General features: G+C 56.6%; 1 protein-coding gene across 2 annotated transcripts in view; it reads right to left on the bottom strand.

The window, feature by feature from the left end:
* The window catches only part of IKBKB (inhibitor of nuclear factor kappa B kinase subunit beta), a 50,389-nt gene extending 28,178 nt beyond the window's left edge, over window positions 1-22,211 (bottom strand). Inside the window, exons 1-5 of one of the 2 annotated variants that reach the window (XM_043893237.1) lie at window positions 22,089-22,211; window positions 21,457-21,579; window positions 8,980-9,074; window positions 7,725-7,842; window positions 4,905-4,974 (exon numbers count right to left, since the gene is read on the bottom strand). In XM_043893237.1, the coding sequence (XP_043749172.1) occupies window positions 4,905-4,974; window positions 7,725-7,842; window positions 8,980-9,074; window positions 21,457-21,561 (388 nt within the window). In that variant the 5' untranslated portion in view covers window positions 21,562-21,579; window positions 22,089-22,211. The remainder of the gene's footprint in view (window positions 1-4,904; window positions 4,975-7,724; window positions 7,843-8,979; window positions 9,075-21,456; window positions 21,580-22,088) is intronic. The other variant, XM_043893236.1, reaches the window with a different exon arrangement.
* Window positions 22,212-23,459: the final 1,248 nt, after the last annotated feature.

The following is a 23,459-nucleotide window of genomic DNA, read 5'->3' as shown; positions in this document are numbered from 1 at the left end:
TTAAGGAGGACGTCGAGGACTTCATCTTGGAAGTGACTTGGGGAGGAGCACCATGGAGACGTGAATACGGAGCTGAGGATGGAGGTCAGGGTTGAACACACAGACCCGGGAGAATATTCAGTGGATAAAGATTGGTGAGAGAGACCTGGCACACGGAATACTGGAAGCAGCGGGTGGTCACCAGGCACAGAGCGGGACACACAGGCTGGGGCAGGGACAGACAAGACAGCATCGAGACGAAGCTCCAGGGAGAAGAGGATGCAGGAAGAGAGAGGCCAGGGGACCCTGGGAGCCATCAGGCTGGGGCGGCACGGCGAACGTCACAGACATTCCAGGCGGCCTTTCTGAAAATCAGAACCCAAACAGCAAAAATGCAACACTCAAGAGTTAGAAGGGACCCTGGGGCTCACCCAGTCCAAGCGCTCATTTCAAGCCGAGGACATGCAGGACCAGAAAGTCACCTTGGTCTCCTAGAGAGGAAAGGTCCCTGAACGAGGAGGCAGAGCCGGGGGAGTGGGGAAGGCCAGGACTGAGAGCAGCGCTTTTATTCTGATTATGTTCGTTAAACCTGCTTACTTAACGATTTTCCAGGTACTCTATACATAAATAAGCTGAATTTCTGAGATCCGGTAGTCACCTTTCAGGACAATCAGCAGTGCAATCAGAATGCAGGTATTCAACAGAAGAAGCAAGTAAAGCCACAGTGAAAGAAATCAGAGCAGAGCCCCGGGCCCTGACTCCCGAAAGCCCTGTGCTCCCTCCGGAGCCCTCCCCGTCCTGTGAGGTGGACGGGCTGGACCCCTGCGAGGAGACGCTCCGCCGGGGACCGACAGTGGCTCAGAGCTGAGCACATACGGAACAGTGAGCGGGGGCCCCTGAGGCTCGAGGACAGGGCGGTGGGTCCCCACGACCCCCTGGCCGCCCGGAGAACCAAGATCGCTGCAGAGCCAGGGTCCACGAGGGCCCCAGGGATCGCTCACTGTCCCTTCCGGCTGGCCTGGGCTTGGGCAGTCCCCACCCTTCAGGCAGCACAGACCCAGGCCTCCAGAGCGGGCAGGAGTTTGCTGTCAGCCGGCAGAAGGAAACACATGGCAATGTTTTCCAGAGGATAGTGAGTCCACTGAGTTACAACTTCCTTGAGCTATTTTAAGGTCGCTTTATGTGGAGGACAGATCACTTCCAGCTTCCTCAGCACCTGTCTCCAGACCTCTCAGCAGCGTAAGGGCAACATTCCAACAGGCCCGCCTGTCCCTGCACAGGAAATGGGCTCACCCACAGGCTTCCTGGGCGTCCACTCGCTTGCTCATGTGCACTCTGCAAGACCGTCTCGGGCAACGTGAAGCTCCCTGGGAAATTCCTGCCTGTGTCTATCATCCTGATGCTGCTCTGCCTGGGCATCTCTGGGAGACCAGCGGCACCGGAGAGGTTAAAGCTAAGCAGAGGTCACCAGCCAGTCAAAGCTATGGTGTTTCCAGTGGTCTTGTATGGATGTGAGAGCTGGACCACAGAGGAGGCTGAGCGCCAAAGAATTGATGCTTTTGAACTGTGGTGTCGGAGAAGACTCTTGAGAGTCCCTTGGACTGCAAGGAGATCCAACCAGCCCATCCTAAAGGAAATCAGTCCTGGGTGTTCACTGGAAGGACTGATGCTGAAGCTGAAACTCCAATACTTTGGCCGCCTGAGGCAAAGAACTGACTCATTTGAAAAGACCCTGATGCTGGGAAAGATTGAGGGCAGGAGGAGAAGAGGGCGGCAGAGGATGAGATGGCTGGATGGCACCACCGACTCAACGGACATGAATCTGAGCAAACTCTGGGAGATACTGAAGGACAGAAGAGCCTGGTGGGCAGCAGTCCGTGGCGTCACCAAGAGCTAAACACGACCGAGCGACTGAACAACAACAAGAACGAGGCGTCATCCAGGGCGCGCCAAGTACCTGCTCCGTGGGCAGGGGTGGGCTCCGGCCATATCTGCGGTCAGCCTGGCAGGGACCAGTGGGGCAGCTCCACAGAGGGACGTGGGTCGGCCCCTGGGACTAACTGGAACTAAACAGGCTCAGGAAACATTCCAGAATACAAAAGTGTTATGTGAGAGGAGCTCCCAGAAACCCTTTTGAACTCGGGCTCCATGACGACATTGTGCAAAAGAAAAATAAACTTCATGAATCTTGTACACAGGTCAGAAAAGGGACAGAAAGGACAATCTGAGCTTATCAGCAATCCCCCAATCAGGCAGCCGGATGGCATCCAGGAGGCAGCGAGGGCGGTGGTCTGAGCGAGGCCGGCCACTTCCAGGGAGGGACGTCCTGGAAGACAGCCACCTGCCCGGCTCACTGGACCTCAGCCCTGGGTCACACAACTGAGGACAGTGGAGGTTTTCCAAAAGGGGTGCTGTGAACCCACACCCAGGGGGCGGGGGCAGAGAGGAAGGACGAGCACAGGGCAACTGCCCTAGACTCCTGACGCTTCTCACCAGGCGAGTTATGTGCCCGTCTCACAGCAAATAAAGCTGCTGCCCTTAAGAAGTAACAGGGGACTTCCCTGATGACCTAGTGCTTAAAAGTCTGCCGGCCAATCCAGGGGACACAGGTTTGATCCCCAGCCCAGGAAGATTCCCACGAGCCTCAGGGCAACGAAGCCTGCGAGCCGCAGTTACGGACCCTGAGTGCCGCAGCCGCTGAGGCCTGTCCACACAAGAGCCTGTGCTCGGCAACAAGTGGAGACGCTGCAGTGAGAAGCCCACGGACCACAACGGGGAGCAGTCCCAACTCGCCGCAGCCAGAGGAGGCCCGAGTGCGGCACTGGAGACCCAAACTCCATTAAAGGAAATGTGCCGAAGGTCACGCGGCTAACAGGCGGCAAGAGCTGCTATCTGACCCCCGACAGTTCATTTAATCATATGTGAACAGCTGTCCTTTTAAATAAAAAGTAGGCCCTTAATCTAGTTTCCTTTGGGATTTATCTCATTCACTGACAAGTATGTATTGCAGATGCAGGAGACACAGCGATGACGAATTCTTGGCCTTCACGAGTTTAATTCTAGCGGACTAGCACTTCAAAGAAAGCCTCGTTATTTCCAACTCGGGGCCAGAGAGGAAGACAGGGAACAGGCGACCTAACGACCTTTGACACTCATCCACTGACAGGAGAGTGGGACCACACACGCTTCCCTGGGGCTTACCTGTCCTCACTATTCTGACTTACGTGTAACTCACACACACTCACCTCTTGAATACATAACAGAAAGCTACCACAGGAAGTACCTGGACACGACACGTGGCCACACCGAGAACGTAAGACCCGCAGAGGCTCCGTAAGTATCCCGAGGGTCACTGGAGGATGCTAAAGGTACAGGAGGGAGTGGACAGTTCTGGGTGCCTGAGACAATCACGCAGAGGCTATCTTAACAACAATTTCCTGAATGCACAAATAACCTACTGAGCGAAAGCACAACATTTGAAGAAATTACATACAGAAAAACTTGAAGCTCTAACCAGAGACAAAAGCTGTCCACAAAGAGCAAAACAACATGCTCCAACCTTCTGACCTGGCTTCGACTCAAGAGAATAAACTGTGATGTGGCCACCAGCGCAGAAGACACGTAAACGTCCGTGCACAGCGGGGATGGGCCAGCGTGGGGCAGGGGTCCAGGGAGCAGGTGGGATCTTGGCCGAAGGACTGGACTCTCTAGGGAGTCAGAGAGGGCGCCTCCCTCTCTGAAGCAGTCTGGCTGATGATGGACGCACACTCAGGCCACATAAAACTGCTGCAACGTCTTCACGCTGCACATCTGAAACTCACGTGTGTCAAACGTCAATTACACCTCAATGGAGCTGGAAAAGAAACCCCAAACTGCTGCCACGTCACCGTGTCCTCACCGTGAACCCCATCCACAGGACAGACACAGGCTCGAGAGTGAGCGGGAATTTTCCACGTCCCACTGCTCGGATCCTAACCGTAAGCACATCGTCACTCCACTCCCCGTCGGTTCCTTCTCGCCCAGAGTGAAGAGGCGGCAGGGGCAAGGCCAAAGCCCCGGGCACTGCAAGCCCCCCTACCCTCCCAGGCCAAGCGTCAGCAACGCGGCTTTACAGACGGGGCGAGGTGGCAATAACTGGTGAACCTGGGTAAAGGGCATGTGGGGTTCATTGCACTGCTCTTCCGACTTTCCTATATGCTTGGTATTTTCCTAAAGACAAAGTCTAAACATACCAAAAGAAAAAACACACAGCTTCCAAGAGGGTGCAGTGGGCGAGGGGTGAAAACGGTGTTGTTCCCCAAGCTGGGGGCAAACATTGAGTGACGAACCCTGGCTATTTCTCAACTCCAGATCTCGGACTGGCACCTGGCACCATCAACCCTGCAGATTTACCCCAAAAGAGCAGGCGCCAGGGCCGGGGAGGTGGTATCTGACCGCTGCACGCCGAGGTTGGGCTCCTGCTGCCCAGGCCAGCCGGGCCTTCTCAGAGGGCCGTCAACACCCTCCCCGGAGAACGCCAAGGGTTAAACAGGGTTTAAAGGAGCACCGTTTTTTCCTATGCCTTCGGCCAGGAAGAGAAGTACCAACAAGGCAGTGGAAAAATTCACTGCCAAGGGATGAGATGAATTCAAAGGACAACCAACTCCATCGCTGGCCGTGCCGGGAAAGCTGGGAGTGGGGCTCTTTAACGGGAAAGGAAACTTGCTCCTCTGTGCACATGAGTTAGTCCGGAAGGAAGGGATATCTATCTGAGTTCAGCGCCCGCCTGACTAGGCCCTGTCGACCGCCGCCCCCACCAGTCTCCTGCCACTGTCTGTCCCCACCAAGCCCACCTCCGCAGAGACCGGCAGACCCGTCACCTCCCCTCTGCCCCCGCGAGGCCCCTCCCTGGCGGGCACAGCCAGATGTCCGGGGCTGGGGTTTACCGATGTCGCTCAGCAAGGTGAGGATGGCTCCTTCCCGCAGGCCGCAGCAGTTCTCAAACTGGTTCAGGTACTGTTGAGAAGGGGGGAGAGGCGTCAGGGGGAGCAGTCACCAGCCACCAACGTGCTATCCACAAGGGTCCTCCGCAAGCCAAGGCCATATGAGCGCTCCCCGGGTCCTGGGTGGGCAGGCGGCTGGGCGGCAGGACTGGTGGGGTCGGGGCCCGGGCGGGGAACGAGAAAGGAAGCCTGCGAGCTCCTGGAGGTGCTCATGTGTGCGACCCCGACCCGTTCTCGGAGCCTCACCTGAGCCACAGTCTTAGGGAAGCGGGCGCAGCCAGATCAGCCACTGCTGATCCACTGCTCCCAAGAGCCCTGGGGACCCACTGAACCCCTCCTTCCGACCCCTTCCCCTTGCCCTGGGTGGGGATGACAGCAGGGATCACGTGGCAAGCACTCACCACGTGCTGGCACCAGGACAGGGCCAGAAGAGCAACGGGGAAGCACACGACGCTGGGTCCGGGAATGGCCGAGCGCGGACACAGTATCACCTGGCTGTCCGGCCCCCCAAGCCCCATCCCTGCCCCAAACCGTGCACCTTCTTCCCTAGGGAGGAGTGAGGGGATGTGGATGGAGGCAACCTCATTTCGGTACAAAGCCAGCTTGCGCCCAGAGCCCGCACGGCCCTCCTGCTCTTCGCGGATGGAGAGCTGCGTGGATGCGCTCCGTGGAGCCTTGCTGCCCCGTCTCACTGCACCCTGCCCTGCCCACCTCTGAGGCCAGCATCGGCGGCCTTCCCAGTTCATGGGTGAAGATGCCGGACCGAAGGCGTCTGTCCGCCCCCAAGGCCCCTGCAGCACGGAACTGCCTCAGGATGCGAGTCCACCCGAGGCTCGTCCACCTCCTGGCCCCAGTAGCCTATCGAGAGGCTCGGCCTGCTGTGAGAAGCCGGCCTCGACTTCAGAAAGCAACTTCCAGACACAAGGGGCACCGATGTTAAGTCCATGAGCTACTCCCATACCGGGCACACACGCCTCACTCCTCCGATAAGCTCTGGCTTCTACATTCGCTCACGCACTGGCCGACCCTGTCTCCCCGTCCAGGAGTATGGATTTTGAGCGTTCAGGAGCGGGGAAAGACAGGCCACTCCACTTGGAACCGAGAGAATGGACCCCGGGAGCCGGGACAGCAGCGCCACCCCCCCACCGATCTCCCCTGGTGACCGCGTGGACGCAGGCACCGTGGGGCGCCACCCCGCCTCCGCCGCACCACCCTGCACCCCGGGCCGGGTCAATCACGCCCCAGTCTGTGTCACTGTCTTCCCTGGCGGCCCAGCTCCCCTGCTGGCCATGAGATGACGTCGGAGGCCCACCACTGCCGTAAGCTGGTCGCCTCCCACCTACCGCCCACGCTGCCCGCCAAGGAGTGTCCACTCGGCGTCAGGGACACGGCCTTATCTCCCTAAATAGCTGTAGTTAGTAATCCAATGGCTGTCAAAGGTTAGGAAAATAAGTGAGGAAAACGGAAGTGCTGTCCAGTCCCCGTTTCTCCTATCAGTCCCTGCCCATGGGCCGTGCCAGCGACTGTGCTCACATCCTGCCCTGACACCCCCGGGCGGGAGATGGCCGCTCGGGCACATGGGCCTCATGGAAAGTCCCTCTGCAGAGGAACAGTGGCAGGGGACAGGAGATCAGCGGGAAAGCAGGCGCCGCTGGCTCTGGGAGCGGCCGAGGGGGCACGGGGCACCTGCTGGCTGTCCTGCCCTCCCCATCCCCATCCCTGCCCGTAACCGTGCACCTTCTTCCGGGGTGAGGAGTAACGGGTTTGCACGGACAGGCAACCTCTCTGCAATACAAAGCCACCTTCTGCCCAGAGCCTGCACGGTCCTCGGGCTCTGTCTTCACACTACTGTCCTCACAGACGGAGCGGGGCCCGCGGCTGGGACCCGCAGGTGAGACCCGGGCTCTGCCACTGCAGCTGTGGCGACCCAGCCCCTCTGGGCCACGATGCGCCCCCCGCTTCACTGGGGATCCCATCTGTTTCCCCTGCATCGCGGGGCTGCTCACAAGGCCATGAGTAAGAGCAGGTCATGGTACCGTTTCAGAGATGGGACACTCACTGCCCCATACAGAGATGTGCAGACGTGGGGAAGGCAGGCGGGGAGCGGAGCCCAGAAGCTGCGTCAGCGGCGGCTCTGGGTCCCTGGCCCGGCCCGCCAGGGCCGAGTCAGTCCCTTCCTGCCCCGCTCCGTGACCCCGGGCGGCCACGTCTGGGAGAAGCTGTGCTCACAGGGACGGCGACCATAGAGCACCGAAGGGCTGACACAGCCCTGCCTGCTGGGGGAGGAAGGTCTGTCTGGGGCTGGTCTGGCCCCGCCCTGGACTCAGACCGGTGGCATTCCCTCATCACTCAAGGGACAGCCGCAGCGTGCAGGCCAAGCCCTGCCCTGACCTCCGCGCCCCACCCTGGGTGGCCCCCAACCCCGCCCAGGGCCCCACAGCCTCACCTTGCCCCCCCAGCCCAGGGCACCCACCCCAGGCCCCACAGCCTCACCTTGCCCCCCACCCTGGGCGCCCGCCCCAGGCCCCGCAGCCTCACCTTGCCCCCCACCCTGGGCGCCCGCCCCAGGCCCCGCAGCCTCACCTTGCCCCCTACCCTGGGCGCCCGCCCCAGGCCCCGCAGCCTCACCTTGCCCCCCACCCTGGGCGCCCGCCCCAGGCCCCGCAGCCTCACCTTGCCCCCAACCCTGGGCGCCCGCCCCAGGCCCCGCAGCCTCACCTTGCCCCCCACCCTGGGCGCCCGCCCCAGGCCCCGCAGCCTCACCTTGCGCAGGTCCCCGCCCTGGCAGTACTCCATGGCCAGCAGAGGCAGGTCGTTGGGAGCCAGGCTCTGCATGCCTTCAGGGACGTCCCGGGCGGCCACCACGTTGGGGTGGTTCAGCCTAGGGGGGATGGGGAACGGGTGAGGGGGGCGGACACCGGGCCTACCCCTGCCCCCCAGGGCCTCGAGGTGCCAGGGTCTGGAGGGTGCAGGGGCGAGGGCACGGCTGGCCCCTCGCCCAGGGCCCCAGCGGCAGCACTCGGTCAGCGCCATGAGCCCTGGCCCTGCGAGGGCCCTGGGGGACGTGGTTCTCCTCAGAGGCCCCCCAGCAGGCCCCCCGCGCCTCCCAACTGCACGCCACTGGGTGGGGATGGGGTGTGTGTGCGTGGTGTGTGGGTGGCGTGTTTGTGTCGTGTTTGTGCATGTGGTGTGTGTGTGTCTGCATCTGTGTCTTTATGTGGAGTGTCTGTGTATGGTGTGTGTGTGTGTGTCTGTGTGTGTGGTGTGTATGTGGGGTGTGTCTGTGTGTGTGTGCGTGTGGTGTGTGTATCTGTATGTGGAGTGTGCGTGGTGTGTTTGTGGCATGTGTGTCTGTGTGTGGCATGTGTGTGCACATGGCATGTGTGGTGTGAGTACGTGTGTGTGCACATGCAAACAAGGAGACACCCCTTCCCCGAGGTCGGGAGGGAGCCCCCGCTGGGCTGTGACTGCCCCAGGCCTTCCCAGCTGGGAGGGCAGCCCCCCAGCATCCCGCCCCGGCCCCCCTGGAGGAACAGACTCTGGCAAAAGGTTCATAGCAGGGAAACTCACCTACCAGCTCACAACTGGAAACACCGGGGAAAAAGGATCTTTGCTGACAAAGGAAAGCTCGGCGTGACGGCTACTTTATATCATATAACAAAGGAAGCCCACCCAGAGCCCTCGGCGGGGCCGGGTGCTGGGCTGCCACTGCCGATGCTCCGGCGGCCGCCCGCCTGGACAGTCTGGCTGGGGCCCTGATGCCTGTATTAGGGTATCAGCGCTGGGACTCACGCCTCTTTCCAGAGAGCTGGGGCTCCAGATTCCGAGGCCCAGCTGGCTTCCTCCAGAGTCACTACAGTGTCCCCTGAGCCGCACTGGTCACCCCAAGCGCCGCGGTCCCCCAGCCCCCACGGTCACCCCGAGCCTCTGCGGTCCCCTGAGCCCCGAGGTCCCCCGGCCCCTGCACCCCGAGCCCCCCGTGGTCCCACCCCAAGGATGCTGGTGCCCAGGCCCTCACCTCCTCATGATCTGGATCTCCAGGCACCAGCGCTCACGGTTCCGGGGACTGAGCTCCTGCCGGCACTGCTTGATGGCGATCTGCTCGCCCGTCTCCTGCAGAGGATGCGCGGGACGATCAGAGACAGCCAAGGGCCAAACCCACAGCCGTCACCTCTGGGCGCAGAACACAGCCCGCGCTCAGCTCCAGGCTCCCGAGGCCGGCAGCGGGCCTGCTTAACGGATGTCCCCGAGTCCCCTCCAGCCCGCCTCCCAGCCTGCCCCTGCTCATCACTATGCACCCCACGTCTGCACCCAGGCTTTGCCCTGTCCCCACCTCCCCCTCGAGATCTCTTTGGACCATTTCTGCCCAAGAGAATCCTCATTCCTTGACCCGTGGCACTACTGGACTTGACCTTGGACCCATGCAAAAGGTACTTCCCTGCGCTTCAGCCTAACGGTTAACACCCTGGCTTCAGGTTTCCTGTTTCTCCCACTGGGGGCGGGCGGCGGGGGGCGCTGTCTCTCCCTCCAGAGAGAAGGCAAGCCTGGTATAGGACATGGAACACATGCTGATTCAAATCCCAACACAGCTGTTTACCAGCTCTGTGACGCTGGGCAGACCACGGGCTCTGGCTCAGCTTCTCTATCTGTACAGTGGGAACACTGACACCAACCTTCTAGGGGGTGCCTTGGAGCTGAGCCCCTAGCAGTGTCCAGCCCTTAGCAGGCACTGGGCAACACGCCTGGGGGTGGACCCATGCAGGCACCGCTGGCATTTAAAACTCCCTGAAGCTGGGCTCCAACCCACCTTTCCATCCTCCTCCTGCGACTCCACCCCAGGCCTCTGATGCCCAGTCAGGGTCAGACTGCTGGCCCGGCCTGTGCCCTCTGGTCTCTGCTCTGGGGCAAGGCCCGGGTGCCCCCCACGGCAGGGTGCCCTCCTGTCTCAACAGGGCACTCCTTCACGGCACTTACCCGCCAAAGACTTATTTTCTGCAGGGTCACACGGTTACTTCCCCTTTCCTCTGTTAAACTATAGGCCTGTCCATCCTCAGGAGTTTAACCTCTAATGCAATAACTGACATAGTGCCCTCCGTGGAATCTTCGTGAACGGGAAGGAGGGAATCGCTACAATTCTTGTGAAAGACAGATGGCCTGGGTCCCCAAGATTAACGATTCCCTCCCCCTGGGTGTCCAGGCAGCACCCAGGAGAGCCCATGGCTGCCCCCTCCTGGGCCCCTAGGGCTCCCAGGACGGCCGAGGGACAGCAACGGCCTCGGCCACAGCTCTGGCAGCAGCAGCCGGGGGCCGGCCCTGCCATCAGTGAGTGAGCCGACCTCCGCCCCACCCGGCGGGTCCCAGGCCCCTGTGGTGTGAGCCCCCTAAGAGTCCATATGCCCTGGGACCAGCCCTGACCTGCAGGGTAGGCAGAGGAGAAATCCAGCAAGAAAACGCTTCAGAATGGTACCAAAATTCCACCGGTGCCCAAATGAAAGATGGGAATCCTAGAGGCCCCATTGGACCATTTTCTCTGCTTATGAAAACATGCATTATGAGGAATCCTAAGTTTTATAAGTGCAGGAATTCATTCGTTCCAGATTGGGACTCAATGGATGCACGTCGAGGTCGTGGCAAGGCCCCCAGGGACACGTGCTTCCTCAGGGTGGCAGACGTGCATCGAGGTCACAGGTCCACCAATCCAGCCACGATCCCTGCAGACCAAGGGCCCACCTGGGAGAAAAGGACAGTGGGAGCCAGGGCTCCCCAGGTGGTGCTAGTGGTAAAGAACCCGCCTGCCCATGCAGGAGACGTGAGAGACCTGGGTTCGATCCCTCGGTGGGGAAGATCCCCTGGAGGAGGAGATGGCAACCCACTCTGGCGTTCTTGGCTGGGAAATCCCATGAACAGAGGAGCCTGGCGGGCTGCTGCCCACAGGGTCGCAGAGAGTTGGACAGGACTGAAGTGACTTAGCACACATGCACGCAGACAAGAGACAGACAGTGTCCACGAGGACGCCTGACTCGTTGGTTAGCAGACCCATCCCTAAAACCAACACTCACGAATGAAAGCTTCGGGAATGAGGTGGAGGCATCTTTTGACCGTGCCGGGTCCAAGGCCAGAAGCAGATACTTTCAGCACCCCCAGGGCACTCTCCCAAGTGGCTTCTCTCAAGTAAGTCCCCACGCGGCTGTGGTTAAGCCTCAGTCACACAGTCACCTTATATGCTTTTTTTTTTCCGACAGCTCTACTGAGGTATCACACCATTGAACTCATCCATGGAAAGCACACACGCTGATGGTCTGCGGTACACTCTGAGTCATGTGGCCAAAGCCGCAGTCAGTGTTAGAGCACGCTCACCAGGACCTCCCTGGTGGTCCAGTGGCTGGGACTCGGGGCTCGCAGTGCCGGGGGCCAGGGTTTGGTTCCTGGTCGGGGCTCTAGACCCCACATGCCACAACTAACAGCTTCACATGCTGCAAGTAAAGGTCCCGCATGCCACACCAAGACTGAAGATCTCAAGCGCTGCAACCAAGACCCAGTTCACTCAGTTCAGTTCAGTTCAGTTGCTCAGTCGTGTCCAACTCTTTGCAACCCCATGGACTGCAGCACGCCAGGCCTCCCTGTCCATCACCAACTCCCAGAGCTTGCTCAAACTCATGTCCATCAAGTCAGTGATGCCATCCAACCATCTCATCCTCTGTCGTCCCCTTCTCCTCCCGCCTTCAATCTTTCCCAGCATCAGGGTCTTTTCAAATGAGTCAGTTCTTCATATCAGGTGGCCAAAGTACTGGAATTTCAGCTTCAGCATCGGTCCTTCCAATGAATATTCAGGACTGATTTCCTTTAGGATGGACTGGTTGGATCTCCTTGCCGTCCAAGGGACTAATTAGTTAATTATTTTAAAAGAGAACATACTCATCATCTCCCAAAGAAATCCCTACCCCCAGGCCTAGACAAGCACCCATCCACACGCTGCCTCTACAGACTTAGCCGTCTGGATGCTTCACATAAAGAGGATCGTACAAGATGTGGCTTTCTGTGACGGCCCCTCGCCCGGCAGTGTTTCGAAGGCTCACTCTGGCGGCCCACGCCTGCTCTGAGCCACACTCCCCGGCATCGCCCATGGCAGCAGGTGCTGACAGCCAGGCTCTGCCACCGCGTCCACTTACTGCGCCGTTAGAACCCCGATCTCTGGCCAGGATTTGGAGGTGCCCTTGAAGAAAAGCTGACCTCTTTCAAAAACTGGCATCCTGCTGCTCTTGAACCCACCAGGACAGCTGGACGAGCGACCCTGGCTGAACATCCAGCTAGCACTGCTCAAGAGTTGGGGTGTCAAGAGGCCACGATTTCTTTCATCAACAAACAACCAGACGGCGTTACATCGCACGAGACTTTCCACCCTCTGCAGCAGGAACTTCCCGAATCCCCTGCTCTCAAACTGATTCGAATCTGCTTTCGAGTTTCACTTCCCGTTAGGGTTCAGACTCGTTTTTTTTTTGCCCAGTTCTCTGGTAACTCCACCAACAGCCATCCCGATGCATGTCTGGAAGCTTGTTTGCAGGTGGGCGGGATCCCACAGAAACCCGAGCTCCAGCAACGAGCGGGGACGGATGGCCACGCTGCACAGGGAGGCCAGGCCGCTGGGAGTGTCGCTGGGCACGTGATGTTGAGATGGACGGTTGTTTTAAGCAACCGTTCAGTAGAAGATACTGCAACTCATGGTTGGTTACTGCAGAACGTCTCCTCGAGTTTATAAAAATGTGCACCTACTTTAACATACACGACCACGCACTCGTTTTCTATCGCTGCTACAAGAAACTGCCACCAGCCTGCTGGCTTAAAACGACACCAACTTAGTTCCCGATGGTTCTGGAGGTGCAGAAGTCTGGCAAGAGTCTCACAGGACTGAAATCAAGCTGATGGCGGGCACGTCCTCTCCAGAGGCCCTAGGGAAGAATGCCCTTCATGTCCGCCCTAGAAACCGGGGTCTGCCTGCAACCTGTGGCCCTCGGCCCCTTCCTCCAGCTCCAAGCCAGCAGTGACCAGTCCAGCCTTTGCGGCTGCGCTGCTGACACTGACTCTCCAGTCTCCCGTCCCTTTCAGTGACCCTCGCGGTCACACTGGGTCCACCCGGATCACCCAGGATGAGCTTCCCAACTAAGCTCAGCTGATGAGCAACGTTGATTTCCCTCTGCAGCGTAACCTAACACCTTCACAGGCTCAGGGGGTTAGGACGCAGACACCGTGGGAGGGATCACTAGTCTCCTGAGCATAAACAGTACGCTTCCTTCATGAGGATGACGGATAGGGCTTCCCTGGTGGACCAGCGGTTAAGGATCTGCCTTGCAGTGTGGGGGACACCAGGTTCGATCCCTGGTCCTGGAAGATTCCACATGCCGTGGAGCCACTAAGTTGTGTACCGCACGACTGAGCCTGTGCTCTAGAGCCCACGACGCACAACTACTGAAGGCCGTGTGCCCAGAGCCTGTGCTCTGCAATGAGAAAAGCTCCTGCGTGAAGGGCACGCATGGCGGGCATGAAGGCCACGAAGGGCAGCCATGAAGGGCAGCCATGAAGGGCAGCCATGAAGGGCAGCCATGAAGGGCAGCCCGCACTCGCTGCAACGAGAGAAAAGGCCGAGCAGCAGCAAAGACACAGCACAGCAAAGCCAAAGTAAGAAAGAAAATAAATGATTGAACCTTAAAAAAAAAATGACAGAGAAGTCAAACCCAAAGAGTAGACATTACATGACTTAGAAGATCTTTTATAGAATCCATCTGTATATACACTGGGTGATTGCAGATAGCTGTAATTTCCTGCCCAATGCAAATACCGGAGCTCACACACAGCTGTCTCCTGGCCCATCCCAGAATCCACTAATAGACCCCAATACTGAAGACTGGTATTCAAGACTGAAGAACAGTCAAACTCAACCTAAAGAGTGAATTTTGTACGTGAACGTGGAACACACATGGGGTTAAGTGGGCACAGGCCTCAATGCTGAGTGGGCAGCTCAGCCTGGCCCTGCAGTGCCAGGGGAAACCCTGGCTTCCCAGGCCTGAGGGTCCCACACAGACACAGACATGTTGTACCCTGTGACCCTCTAGGAAGTACTCTAGAACATTCCCGTCTTTCCAGGACTGATCTTTCACTTGAAACAGAAACCCAGTCAGAAGGACCTTCTGTGGCTAAACACGTACTTTCTCTGAAAAGCAAAATTCAATTAATCATGAACAGACTGTAGGAAGTTGATTTTGAAACTCTGGGGGTGTCTCCCCCAGCAGCAACGACACGTCAGGGCATGGATGATGCTCTATTTGTCCTGGAATCTCCCAGTCTCAGCTCAGTTCTCTGGAATCCCAGACTTGGCCTGAACCATCTCGGTACCCAACTCCTAGGGAGTTGAGACAAAATTTAAAAGCAGTGTCTCTGGAGAAAATGGAGAAAGGGGCCCAGGATGGTGTCTCCATGGAAGGCAGTTGATTACAAAGGTCCTTCCAGTCTCTGCGACCTTTTTGCCTTTTGCGTACAAAGGTGAGTGTACCCTGAAGTGAGGGCAGCTTGGGGGACAGGCTCCCCCAGACTTCTGGGACCCCTGGACAGCACTACAGGAGAAGTGAGCCGAAGGCCAGTGGCAGCCTTTTTCTGATGGCTGGGGGGCCACAAACAGAAAGCCAAGGGGTCTGTCCACACCCTCGGGTCATGAAGTCACCTCCTGTTACCAAGGCAACCACTCAACAGGCCTCTGTGGTCTAAGAGGGGGACTGCAAACACCTTCCATGTTCCTTCTCGGATCCCCCCTCCCAGACGAGTGTTTCAGGAAGGAGGGCCCCAGAGAAAGCATCCCCCAGAGTCAGAAGGCTGAGGTCTGGCTGCAGCTCCGCCCCTGGCTCAACTGGTCCACAGGGAGCCGGCTGACCCCGCCCACCGCCTTCGCCTCCAGGCCCACCCACAGGGGCCCGGAAGGAAGCAGGTCAGATCGCCTGGTGAATGTGCGACCTCCAGCTCATTACTGAAGCCTCTGGGTCTTTGTCCACAAGGTGGGGGTGACCGTACCCCTTCTGGTGCTGTCGGTCAAATGAGACGGAGCGTCTGATCCTCGGGGGCTCGGAGCACGTTCCTACTTCCTCTCCCCACCCGACCTGCCGCCTCTGCCCCCCCACACCGCGTGCAGCCCGCGCTCTGTGCCAAGTCCCTTCAGGCGTGTCCGACTCTGCGCGACCCTACAGACTGAAGCCTGCCAGGCTCCTCTGTCCACGGGATTCTCCAGGCAGGAACATCCCACCTCCCATCAAATCCTGCTTGAGAATCGCCTATCATGCCCGAGCACGCAGGAGGCAGCGTGGGTAAGGCACCCAGAACACCTGGCAGTGACATCCTCACTGAACAGGAGCCGTGATGATTTCCGCACGATCTGGTGCTCGTGTTTACACCTATCTGACATGTTCCTGAGTGTTCATTTCATTCCCTCGACTAGAGCGTGAGCACAGAAAGTCCAACAAAAAGATGGACCCCTGGTGGCTCAGGCCAGCGCTCAAAGCCTGTAAGACCTGAAGACACACAGACAGGCTACAGCGAGCGTGGTGTCATCCAGTGAGGGGCCAGGGAGAGCTGGCCCGACTTCTCGGGCGGTGACCAGTGTATCCACAGGGATCAGGCAGCACTTTGCAGCCTTTCCCATCGCAGCGCACGGAGGATGTGGCATTAGCAAGGCGCCCTGGGACATCTCACTCGCCTGACTCAGGATGCCAGTGCTTGTATCTGCAAGGTGCTCTGGAGGCTTCCGGCCCAAACAGGCTGACAGCAGAAGGGACCAACATCTTAACTTCTTCCAAATCCACGTGGGAGGTTGTGGCGCAAAGCCCCGAAGCTGCCCACACCAGAGCCGGGACCCGAGCCCGGGTGCGTGTGATGCAAGCTCTCAGTCCTGGAAGGGGTGGCAGCTGAGGTCACCTCCTCTTCTCCTTCTTCCTTTGTGTCTAACAAAACATCCTATTGAAAATACCAGCCCATCTAGACAGTACTTGGGCTGAAGATTTAAGACAGTATCCACACAACAGGGACTGTCGAAGCCCATGCTTGTTAAGAAAAGCAAAAAACCTCAGGGAAGCGGGTGGGGTCATTTGTTCCACTGTCCCTCCTCCCTCGGAGATACTCATTTTCGGGGTCTCTGCTTAGCAAGGAAGACCTACATATTTTGTCATCCAAAGGCGGGTTTTCACTATAGTGCTTCAAAACAGTTTAAGACTGACGGTGGACAAAACTGAGCCTTTCTGGGGGTGTCCTTGACCTTGGATCCCCACCTTGGAGAGGCCACACAAGCCAGTGGACAAGGCGTGAGGCTGGGATTCAAAGAGGAAGAGGTTCAGAAGATTCTGGCTCCTTTACCTACTAGCTCAGCCTCTCTGGGAAAGGGTTAACCTCCCTACACTTCAGTTTCCTCGGTTACAGAATGGGAGTAAGAACAACAGTACTTCTGCCATGCTGGCTGGAAACAAAGCAGGTGAAACCCATGCAGGCACGCGGAGCGTTCTCCACAAATGTGGGTCTGATCATTAGGTGTCTCTCATCCCAATGAGGGTGCCAACGCTTAGGCTCTCGCATATGACTTCCTCTGAGGAAGTACAAGTATTCTCTCTATCGACAAGGTACGTGGCGTGTTAGGCAAACATGCGTAGCTGTCACACCCACTAGAATCCATGGCTCTGCCCGACTGGAGTCACACAGCCACCCCTCTCTCCTGGCTGCCTTCCTCCAGAGGCTCGGAACACAAGGGGATCTCCCAGAGAACACGCCACTCGTGTTCTGACAGTGAACACTGATGAAAGACCCTCCCGAGTACCCAGAGCAGCCCAGGGATTTCCCCGATGGGGGGACCAGCCCGGGAGGACCTGGAGTGCTTCCCGGACTGAGCCAGGGCACGGCTAAGTGCTCACCACACACCTGCGAATGCTGGACACCTCCCGCCAGCCCCTCATGTCCACCCCACCCCTACCTCCTGCCGACTGTCACCCTGAAAACAGCTCTTAAATCTACCCCCTCCACAACCATCAGCCTCATCCAGTCTCATGCCTGGAGTACTCCAGAGACCTCATAACTGGTCTCCCCAGTGGACGGGGCAGGACCAGTGGGGTCCCAGTACCAGACCCCAAGAGCTGACGGCTAATATCCAGGAATTTGGAGAGAAACGTGGTCAAGTTGCCAGTGGTTTGAAATAAGCCGGGTGGGAGTTGTTACCCCGTAGAAGTCAGGGCGTTTTTTGGCTGGGAGCTGACTGCCCTGCCCAGCACTGCCTGGGCCCCTTCCCATGTGTCCCCCCCCACCCAAAGCGGGGATCCCTGCAGCGGCACCCACCTTCTGCATGTCAGCCTCCTTTGCCCCCGGCTCCCCTCTCAGCCCACCTGCTCACATCTGCTGGCCAGGACCCACCCTCGGCAAGGGCTCGGAACAAGCCACCCCCTCAGCCTGGACCCTCTTCCCACCCTCCCCACCTGCCAACTCTCAGGTTGCTTCTTCCTCCTGCCAGGCGATGCCCCCCAGGGCAGCCTTCCAGACCCCCAGACCCGGGCCCCGGTGTAAGGTCTCACCGCCCTGGGGTCCCTCTCCCGGGTCACAATGACCATTTAGTTGGGAGCTTACGTTTATAATGCTTGATTAACGGTGCTTTCCTTTTTCCAAAAAAGGCCTTCATCAAACAGTGGCTGACTCTTGTGCACCCGATACATGCACAACATAGAGTTTCCGTGAGGGAACTGAAAGAGCCCCAAAGGCAGACAGGGTCCGGGCTGACAGGCACCCTCCTCCGCAGACGCACGGGCCGCGCGGGAGGCTGAGGAGCTCCGGGAGAACCGACCCCCGACCGGCGGTGGGCCTCTGACTGACCTGCTGGAGCCCGGAGGGGACAGGCAGGGAGGGCAGGGGCCCCAGACGGCGGGAGGAGAGCTTGGCTTTCAGTTTGTTTTTTTTTTAAATAAGGTTTTTGAGCAGGAGAAGAAACTTGAAATAGAAGACACACACACACTCTCTCTCTCTCTCTCTCGGGCTCACAGCTATAAAGCCAGAAACAGCCTCCATCTAACAACCATACCCCAAGCCCAGAGAGCCCATAGGGGCCCTCGGGGGTGGAGACGGCAGACAGTGGCCCACCCGAGATGTGGCTGCCTCGGGACGCGGGCTGGAGCCGAGACTCTGAAGGCCCCGGCCCGTCTGAAAGCGCCCGGCCCGGGTCTGTGTAGGGCTGAGGAAGGAGCTGAGCTCCAGGAGTTGGTGATGGACAGGGAGGCCCGGCATGCTGCAGTCCACTGGGTCACAAAGAGTCAGACACGACGGAGAGAACTGAACTGAGGAAGGAGCTAGCTCTTCCGTCCTGATGCCAAGGCTCTGGTTGCACCCCCCACTCCCCTGCCCCCCAGCCGTGGGGTTTGCTGGAATCGGGAGTTTCCCAGGTGACTGTGAGAACTACCATCTGCGGGACTGTCCTCTGGCCCCTACATTCCTCCAGGGGCTGCTCCACCCATTCAGAGCTCCACGTCTTCCAGCTGATAGGGGAGGGTGGGAGTCTGAGATGACCTCTGCCGTGACTGGCCAGAGGCCGGCATGACTCTTCCTGCTGGCTGCAGCCAGGCTCCTGGGAATCCGTGTGAAATCCACCATCTCTTCAAGCCCAGAAAGATGCTAGAGGCCCTTGATTAAAAAGTGGGTACCTTCACTCAAGGGCTTCAGTGTGTCTGAATTTTGGGTCAAGAAGCTAGTATTAGCTATAGGGTGAGTGAGGGTTCCCCCGAGCAGAGATCCCCAAACTCAGTATAGGCAGGGGTTACTCAAGACAGGAATCCAAAAAAACATACACAGGAAATGAAGCTTTCCTGCTATTAACTGTGCAGCACCGACTCACAGCGTGTCAGGTCCCATGTCACTTCTAACACTCGGGGGATCCCAAGGACAACGGGCCTTCCACCAGCAGGGGCGGACAGGGGCAGGTGGGGACACGCCGGAGGTTCCAAGTGCCCCACTTATGAAGAAATATGGAGAGTATCATCCGATTTCAGTAAGTTCAGTTCAGCCGCTCAGCCATGTCCTACCCTTTGCGACCCCATGGACTGCAGCATGCCAGGGTTCCCTGTCCATTACCAACTCCCAGAGTTTACTCAAACTCATGTCCATTGAGTCGGTGATGCCATCCAACCATCTCATCCTCTGGCAACCTCTTCTCCTCCTGCCTTCAATCTTTCCCAGCATCAGGGTCTTTTCAAATGAGTCAGTTCTTTGCATCAGGTGGCCAAAGTATTGGAGTTTCAGCTTTAGGATCGGTCCTTCCAAAGAATATTAAAGATTGATCTCCTTTAGGATGGACTGGTTGGATCTCCTTGTAGTCCAAGTGTCTCTCAAGAGTCTTCTCCAACACCCAGTTCAAAAGCGTCAATTCTTTGGCACTCAGCTTTCTTTATGGTCCAAGTCTCACATCCATACATGGCTACTGGAAAAACCACAGCTTTGACTAGACGGACCTTTGTTGGCAAACTAATGTCTCTGCTTTTTAATACGCTGTCTGAAGTGAAGTCGCGTCGCTAAGTCGTGTCTGACTCTTTGGGACCCATGGACTGTGGCCTACCAGGATCCTCAGTCCATGGGATTTTCCAGGCAAGAATACTGGAGTGGATTGCCATTTCCTTCTCCAGGGCATCTTCCCAACCCAGGGATCGAATCCCGGTCTCCCACATTGTAGGCAAACGCTTTACCGTCTGAGCTACCAGGGAAGCCCCTATCTAGGTTGGTCATAACTTTTCTTCCAAGGAGCAGTCATCTTTTAATATCATGGCTGCAGTCACCATCTGCAGTGATTTTGGAGCCCCAAAAAATAAAGTCTCTCACTGTTTCCTCATCTATTTGCCATGAAGTGATGGGACCAGATGCCATGATCTTAGTTTTCTGAATATTGAGCTTTAAGCCAACTTTTTCACTCCTCTTTCACTTTCATCAAGAGGCTCTTTAGTTCTTCTTCACTCTCTGCCATAAGGGTGGTGTCATCTGAATATCTGAGGTTATTGATATTTCTCCTGGCAATCTTGATTCCAGCTTGTGTTTCATCCAGCCCAGTATTTCTCATGATGTACTCTGCATATAAGTTAAATAAGCATGGTGACAATATACAGCCTTGACGTACTCCTTTCCCAATTTGAAACCAGTCTGTTGTTCCATGTCTAGTTCTAACTGTTGCTTCTTGACCTGCATACAGATTTCTCAGGAGGCAGGTCAGGTGGTCTGGTATTCCCATCTCTTGAAGAATTTTCTACAGTTTGTTGTGATCCACACAGTCAAAGGCTTTGGCATAGTCAATAAAGCAAAAGTAGATGTTTTTCTGGAACTCTCTTGCTTTTTTGATGATCCAATGGATGTTGGCAATTAGATCTCAGGTTCCTCTGCCTTCTCTAAATCCAGCTTAAACATCTGCAAGTTCATGGTTCACGTACTGTTGAAGTCTGACTTGGAGGATTTTGAGCAATACTTTGCTAACGTGTGAGATGAGTGTAGTTGTGCAGCAGTTCGAGCATTCTTTGGCATTGCCTTTCTTTGGGATTGGAATGAAAAGTGACCTTTTCCAGTCCCGTGGCCACTGCTGAGTTTTCCACATTTGCTGGCATACTGAGTGCAACACTTTCACAGCATCATCTTTTAGGATTTGAAATAGCTCAACTGGAATTCCATCACCTCCACTAGCTTTGTTCGTAGTGATGCTTCCTAAGGCCCACTTGATTTTGCATTCCAGGATTTTAATAAAAGGACTCTCATAAAATGGATGAGTGGTTTAAAGAGATTCTTGTGGAGAATTTCAGTGCATGTAACACCAGGACAAACAGGAATATGGAAGCCCTAACGCTTGTGGGGTGAAAAATTCATGTGTCAAAGACATTAAGAAAGAAAAGAGGATCTATGAGATGTAAAATCGGCCTCCAAAATTCAAAATTACAAAAATTACTTGAAACGCGCATGTTCACCCACCATCCTCAACAATAATTCTCATTTTCGTGTGCCTGTGTATAACTCTTGCTGTGAGGTATTGCAAACAACACTGGGAAGACCCCATAACTGGTAAGTATTTAAAATGTTTTTTAAATTAACTTTTAAAACATTTAAAAATATTTTCACACTTTAGACTTTTCTAAAGTATGAAAACATGTTTGCATTTTTCAAAACATCTAATACATTAGTACACAATACATTAGTAGGTGATAATAGGTTAGCAAAGATAGGCAATTTTTTAAATATATATTTGCAGCTAAAAACTTAAACTTTTTTAAACTATTTATTTAGGTGATATAGTCAGTAAAACTTGGAGACCACTAACCTAGAGTCAGCTTAGGGCCTTCCCAGGCCCTTTCTCTCCCAAGAAGCCCAGGGCCAAGATGAGTCCCATTTACAGGGAGGGTGGGGGAGACTTAGTCTGCACCCCCCAACCGTGCCGCACCCCGGCTCCTCCCAGCAGCACATAGCCTACCTGATTGTGCCATCGGATGACGTTCCCAAATCCCCCTGTCCCAAGCCGCTCTTTCATTTCCCAGGCCCCACATGTCTGGGTTGGTAGGGAAGGTGACCAGCTCATACTGAAGTCCGGCTAACGCTGCAAGCAATGTGGAGCGGGGGGACAAAAGGTGATGGTTAAGGAAAAGTGGGACTCGAGAAGATGGACAAGGTTAAGAGATGCCACAGCGCTTCGATGGGAAAGAAAAATCGGAACTGATTTTTCATCTCCGTACATAAAAGCAGGTGGCTGGGTCTGATTTTCGTTTGGGGAGCCAAGTCCTGTCTTTCGCAACCCCCCCCACCCCACCCCGAAGCTGTATGGAAGCAATAGGGGGAGGGGTCCCGCCCAGGACAAGACGCCCCCGCGCCCAGGACCTACCAGGGGATCCCCGGGCTGAGCCCCCGCCCCGCCGCCTACCCGCTCAGCCCCCCGAGGCTCCGACGAATCACCGCCGCGTCCCGGGCCCCCGCCCGGCACCACCCCGCCGGGGCCTCCCAGCCCTCCCCTCCCGGGAAGCCTGGGACTCGGGGCCGGTCATGCGCGTGTCTGGGAGCCTCGGAGACTGGGGGCGGGTGACACCGGGGGCGCCAGCCCGAGGCACTCACCTGGCGGCGGGGCGCGGGCGCCGCCCCGAAGACATGAACGTGCGGGGCCCTCGGAGCCGCCAGACGGGCGCCACTTCCTCAAACACTTCCTGCTCTGACGTCACGGGACACGTGGGTCGCGGCCTTAAAGGGACCGCCGGCCTTAAAGGGGCCGCCGGCCCAGACGTCACCGCCCCTGCCCGGTGACCGACCCCGGGGAAAACGCCCCCGTGTGCTCTAGACGTGCGATTTCTACCTGAGCGCTTTCTGGGACAAGGAAGATGGGGATTTCCTCACCCGCCCCGGGGTCAGCCTGACCACGCTTCCTAGACTTTGAAGTGGGGGAATTTCCCGATCCCCACCCCCCACCGCCGCTAGAATGGATTTAGGGACGGTTTACAAGAATTACCCTGGGCTTGCGGCTTTTCCGGCTGCAATCCCTCCCCTGGTCTGGTGACTCCTGGGCTCATATTGAGAATGATAAATCACACCTGTAGTCCCTAGGCGTGACAACCTCCGCTTCCCCTTTTAAAAAAATTAAGAAGAGCGGGGGGAAATCTAATAGTGTAACGCAAAACTGCAGGTTCATCCAGTAACGGGCGGAAATATGAGACTATCTCTCAGCCTGTTAATCCTTCATCTCCTACCTGCTTGGCATCATGATTCGATTTGATTATTGAGTTTCTCAGTTTGAGGGCAACATATTAGCAGACAAAGGTGTGTGTGTGTGTGTTATTACTCAAGCAGGGATAAAGTATCAAAGGCAATCTGAAGATGATAGCTAACTTTACAGAGTGACAGAGTGCTTAAAAAGTCAGTCAGTTCAGTTCAGTCTCTCCGTCGTGTCCGACTCTGTGACCCCATGGACTGCAGTACACTAGGCTTCCCTGTTCATCACCAATTCCTGGAGCTAGCTCAAACTTACTGCTGTCCAGTTGGTGATGCCATCCACCCGTCTCATCCTCTGTAATCCTCTTCTCCTGCCTTCAGTCTTTCCCAGCATCAGGGTCTTTTCCAGTGAGTCAGTTCTTTGCATCAGGTGGCCAAAGTATTGGAGCTTCAGCTTCAGCCCTCAGTCCTTCCAGTGAACACCCAGGACTGATCTCCTTTAGGATGGACTGGTTTGATCTCCTTGCTGACAAGGGGCTCTCAAGAGTCTTCTCCAACACCACAGTTCAAAAGCATCAATTCTTTGGTGCTCAGCTTTCTTTATAGTCCAACCCTCACATCCATATATGACTACTGGAAAAACCATAGTCTTGACTAGAAAAGAAGTGGAGTCGCTTGGTCGTGTCCAACTCTTTGCGACCCCGTGGACTATAACCTATCAGGCTCCTCTCACCATGGGATTTTCCAGGCAAGAATACTGGAGTGGGTTGCCATTTCCTTTTC

The sequence above is a fragment of the Cervus elaphus genome, chromosome 32 (assembly GCF_910594005.1).
Source record: "Cervus elaphus chromosome 32, mCerEla1.1, whole genome shotgun sequence".
Lineage (NCBI taxonomy): Eukaryota > Metazoa > Chordata > Mammalia > Artiodactyla > Cervidae > Cervus > Cervus elaphus.
This window is presented reverse-complemented; position numbering and strand designations above follow the sequence as displayed.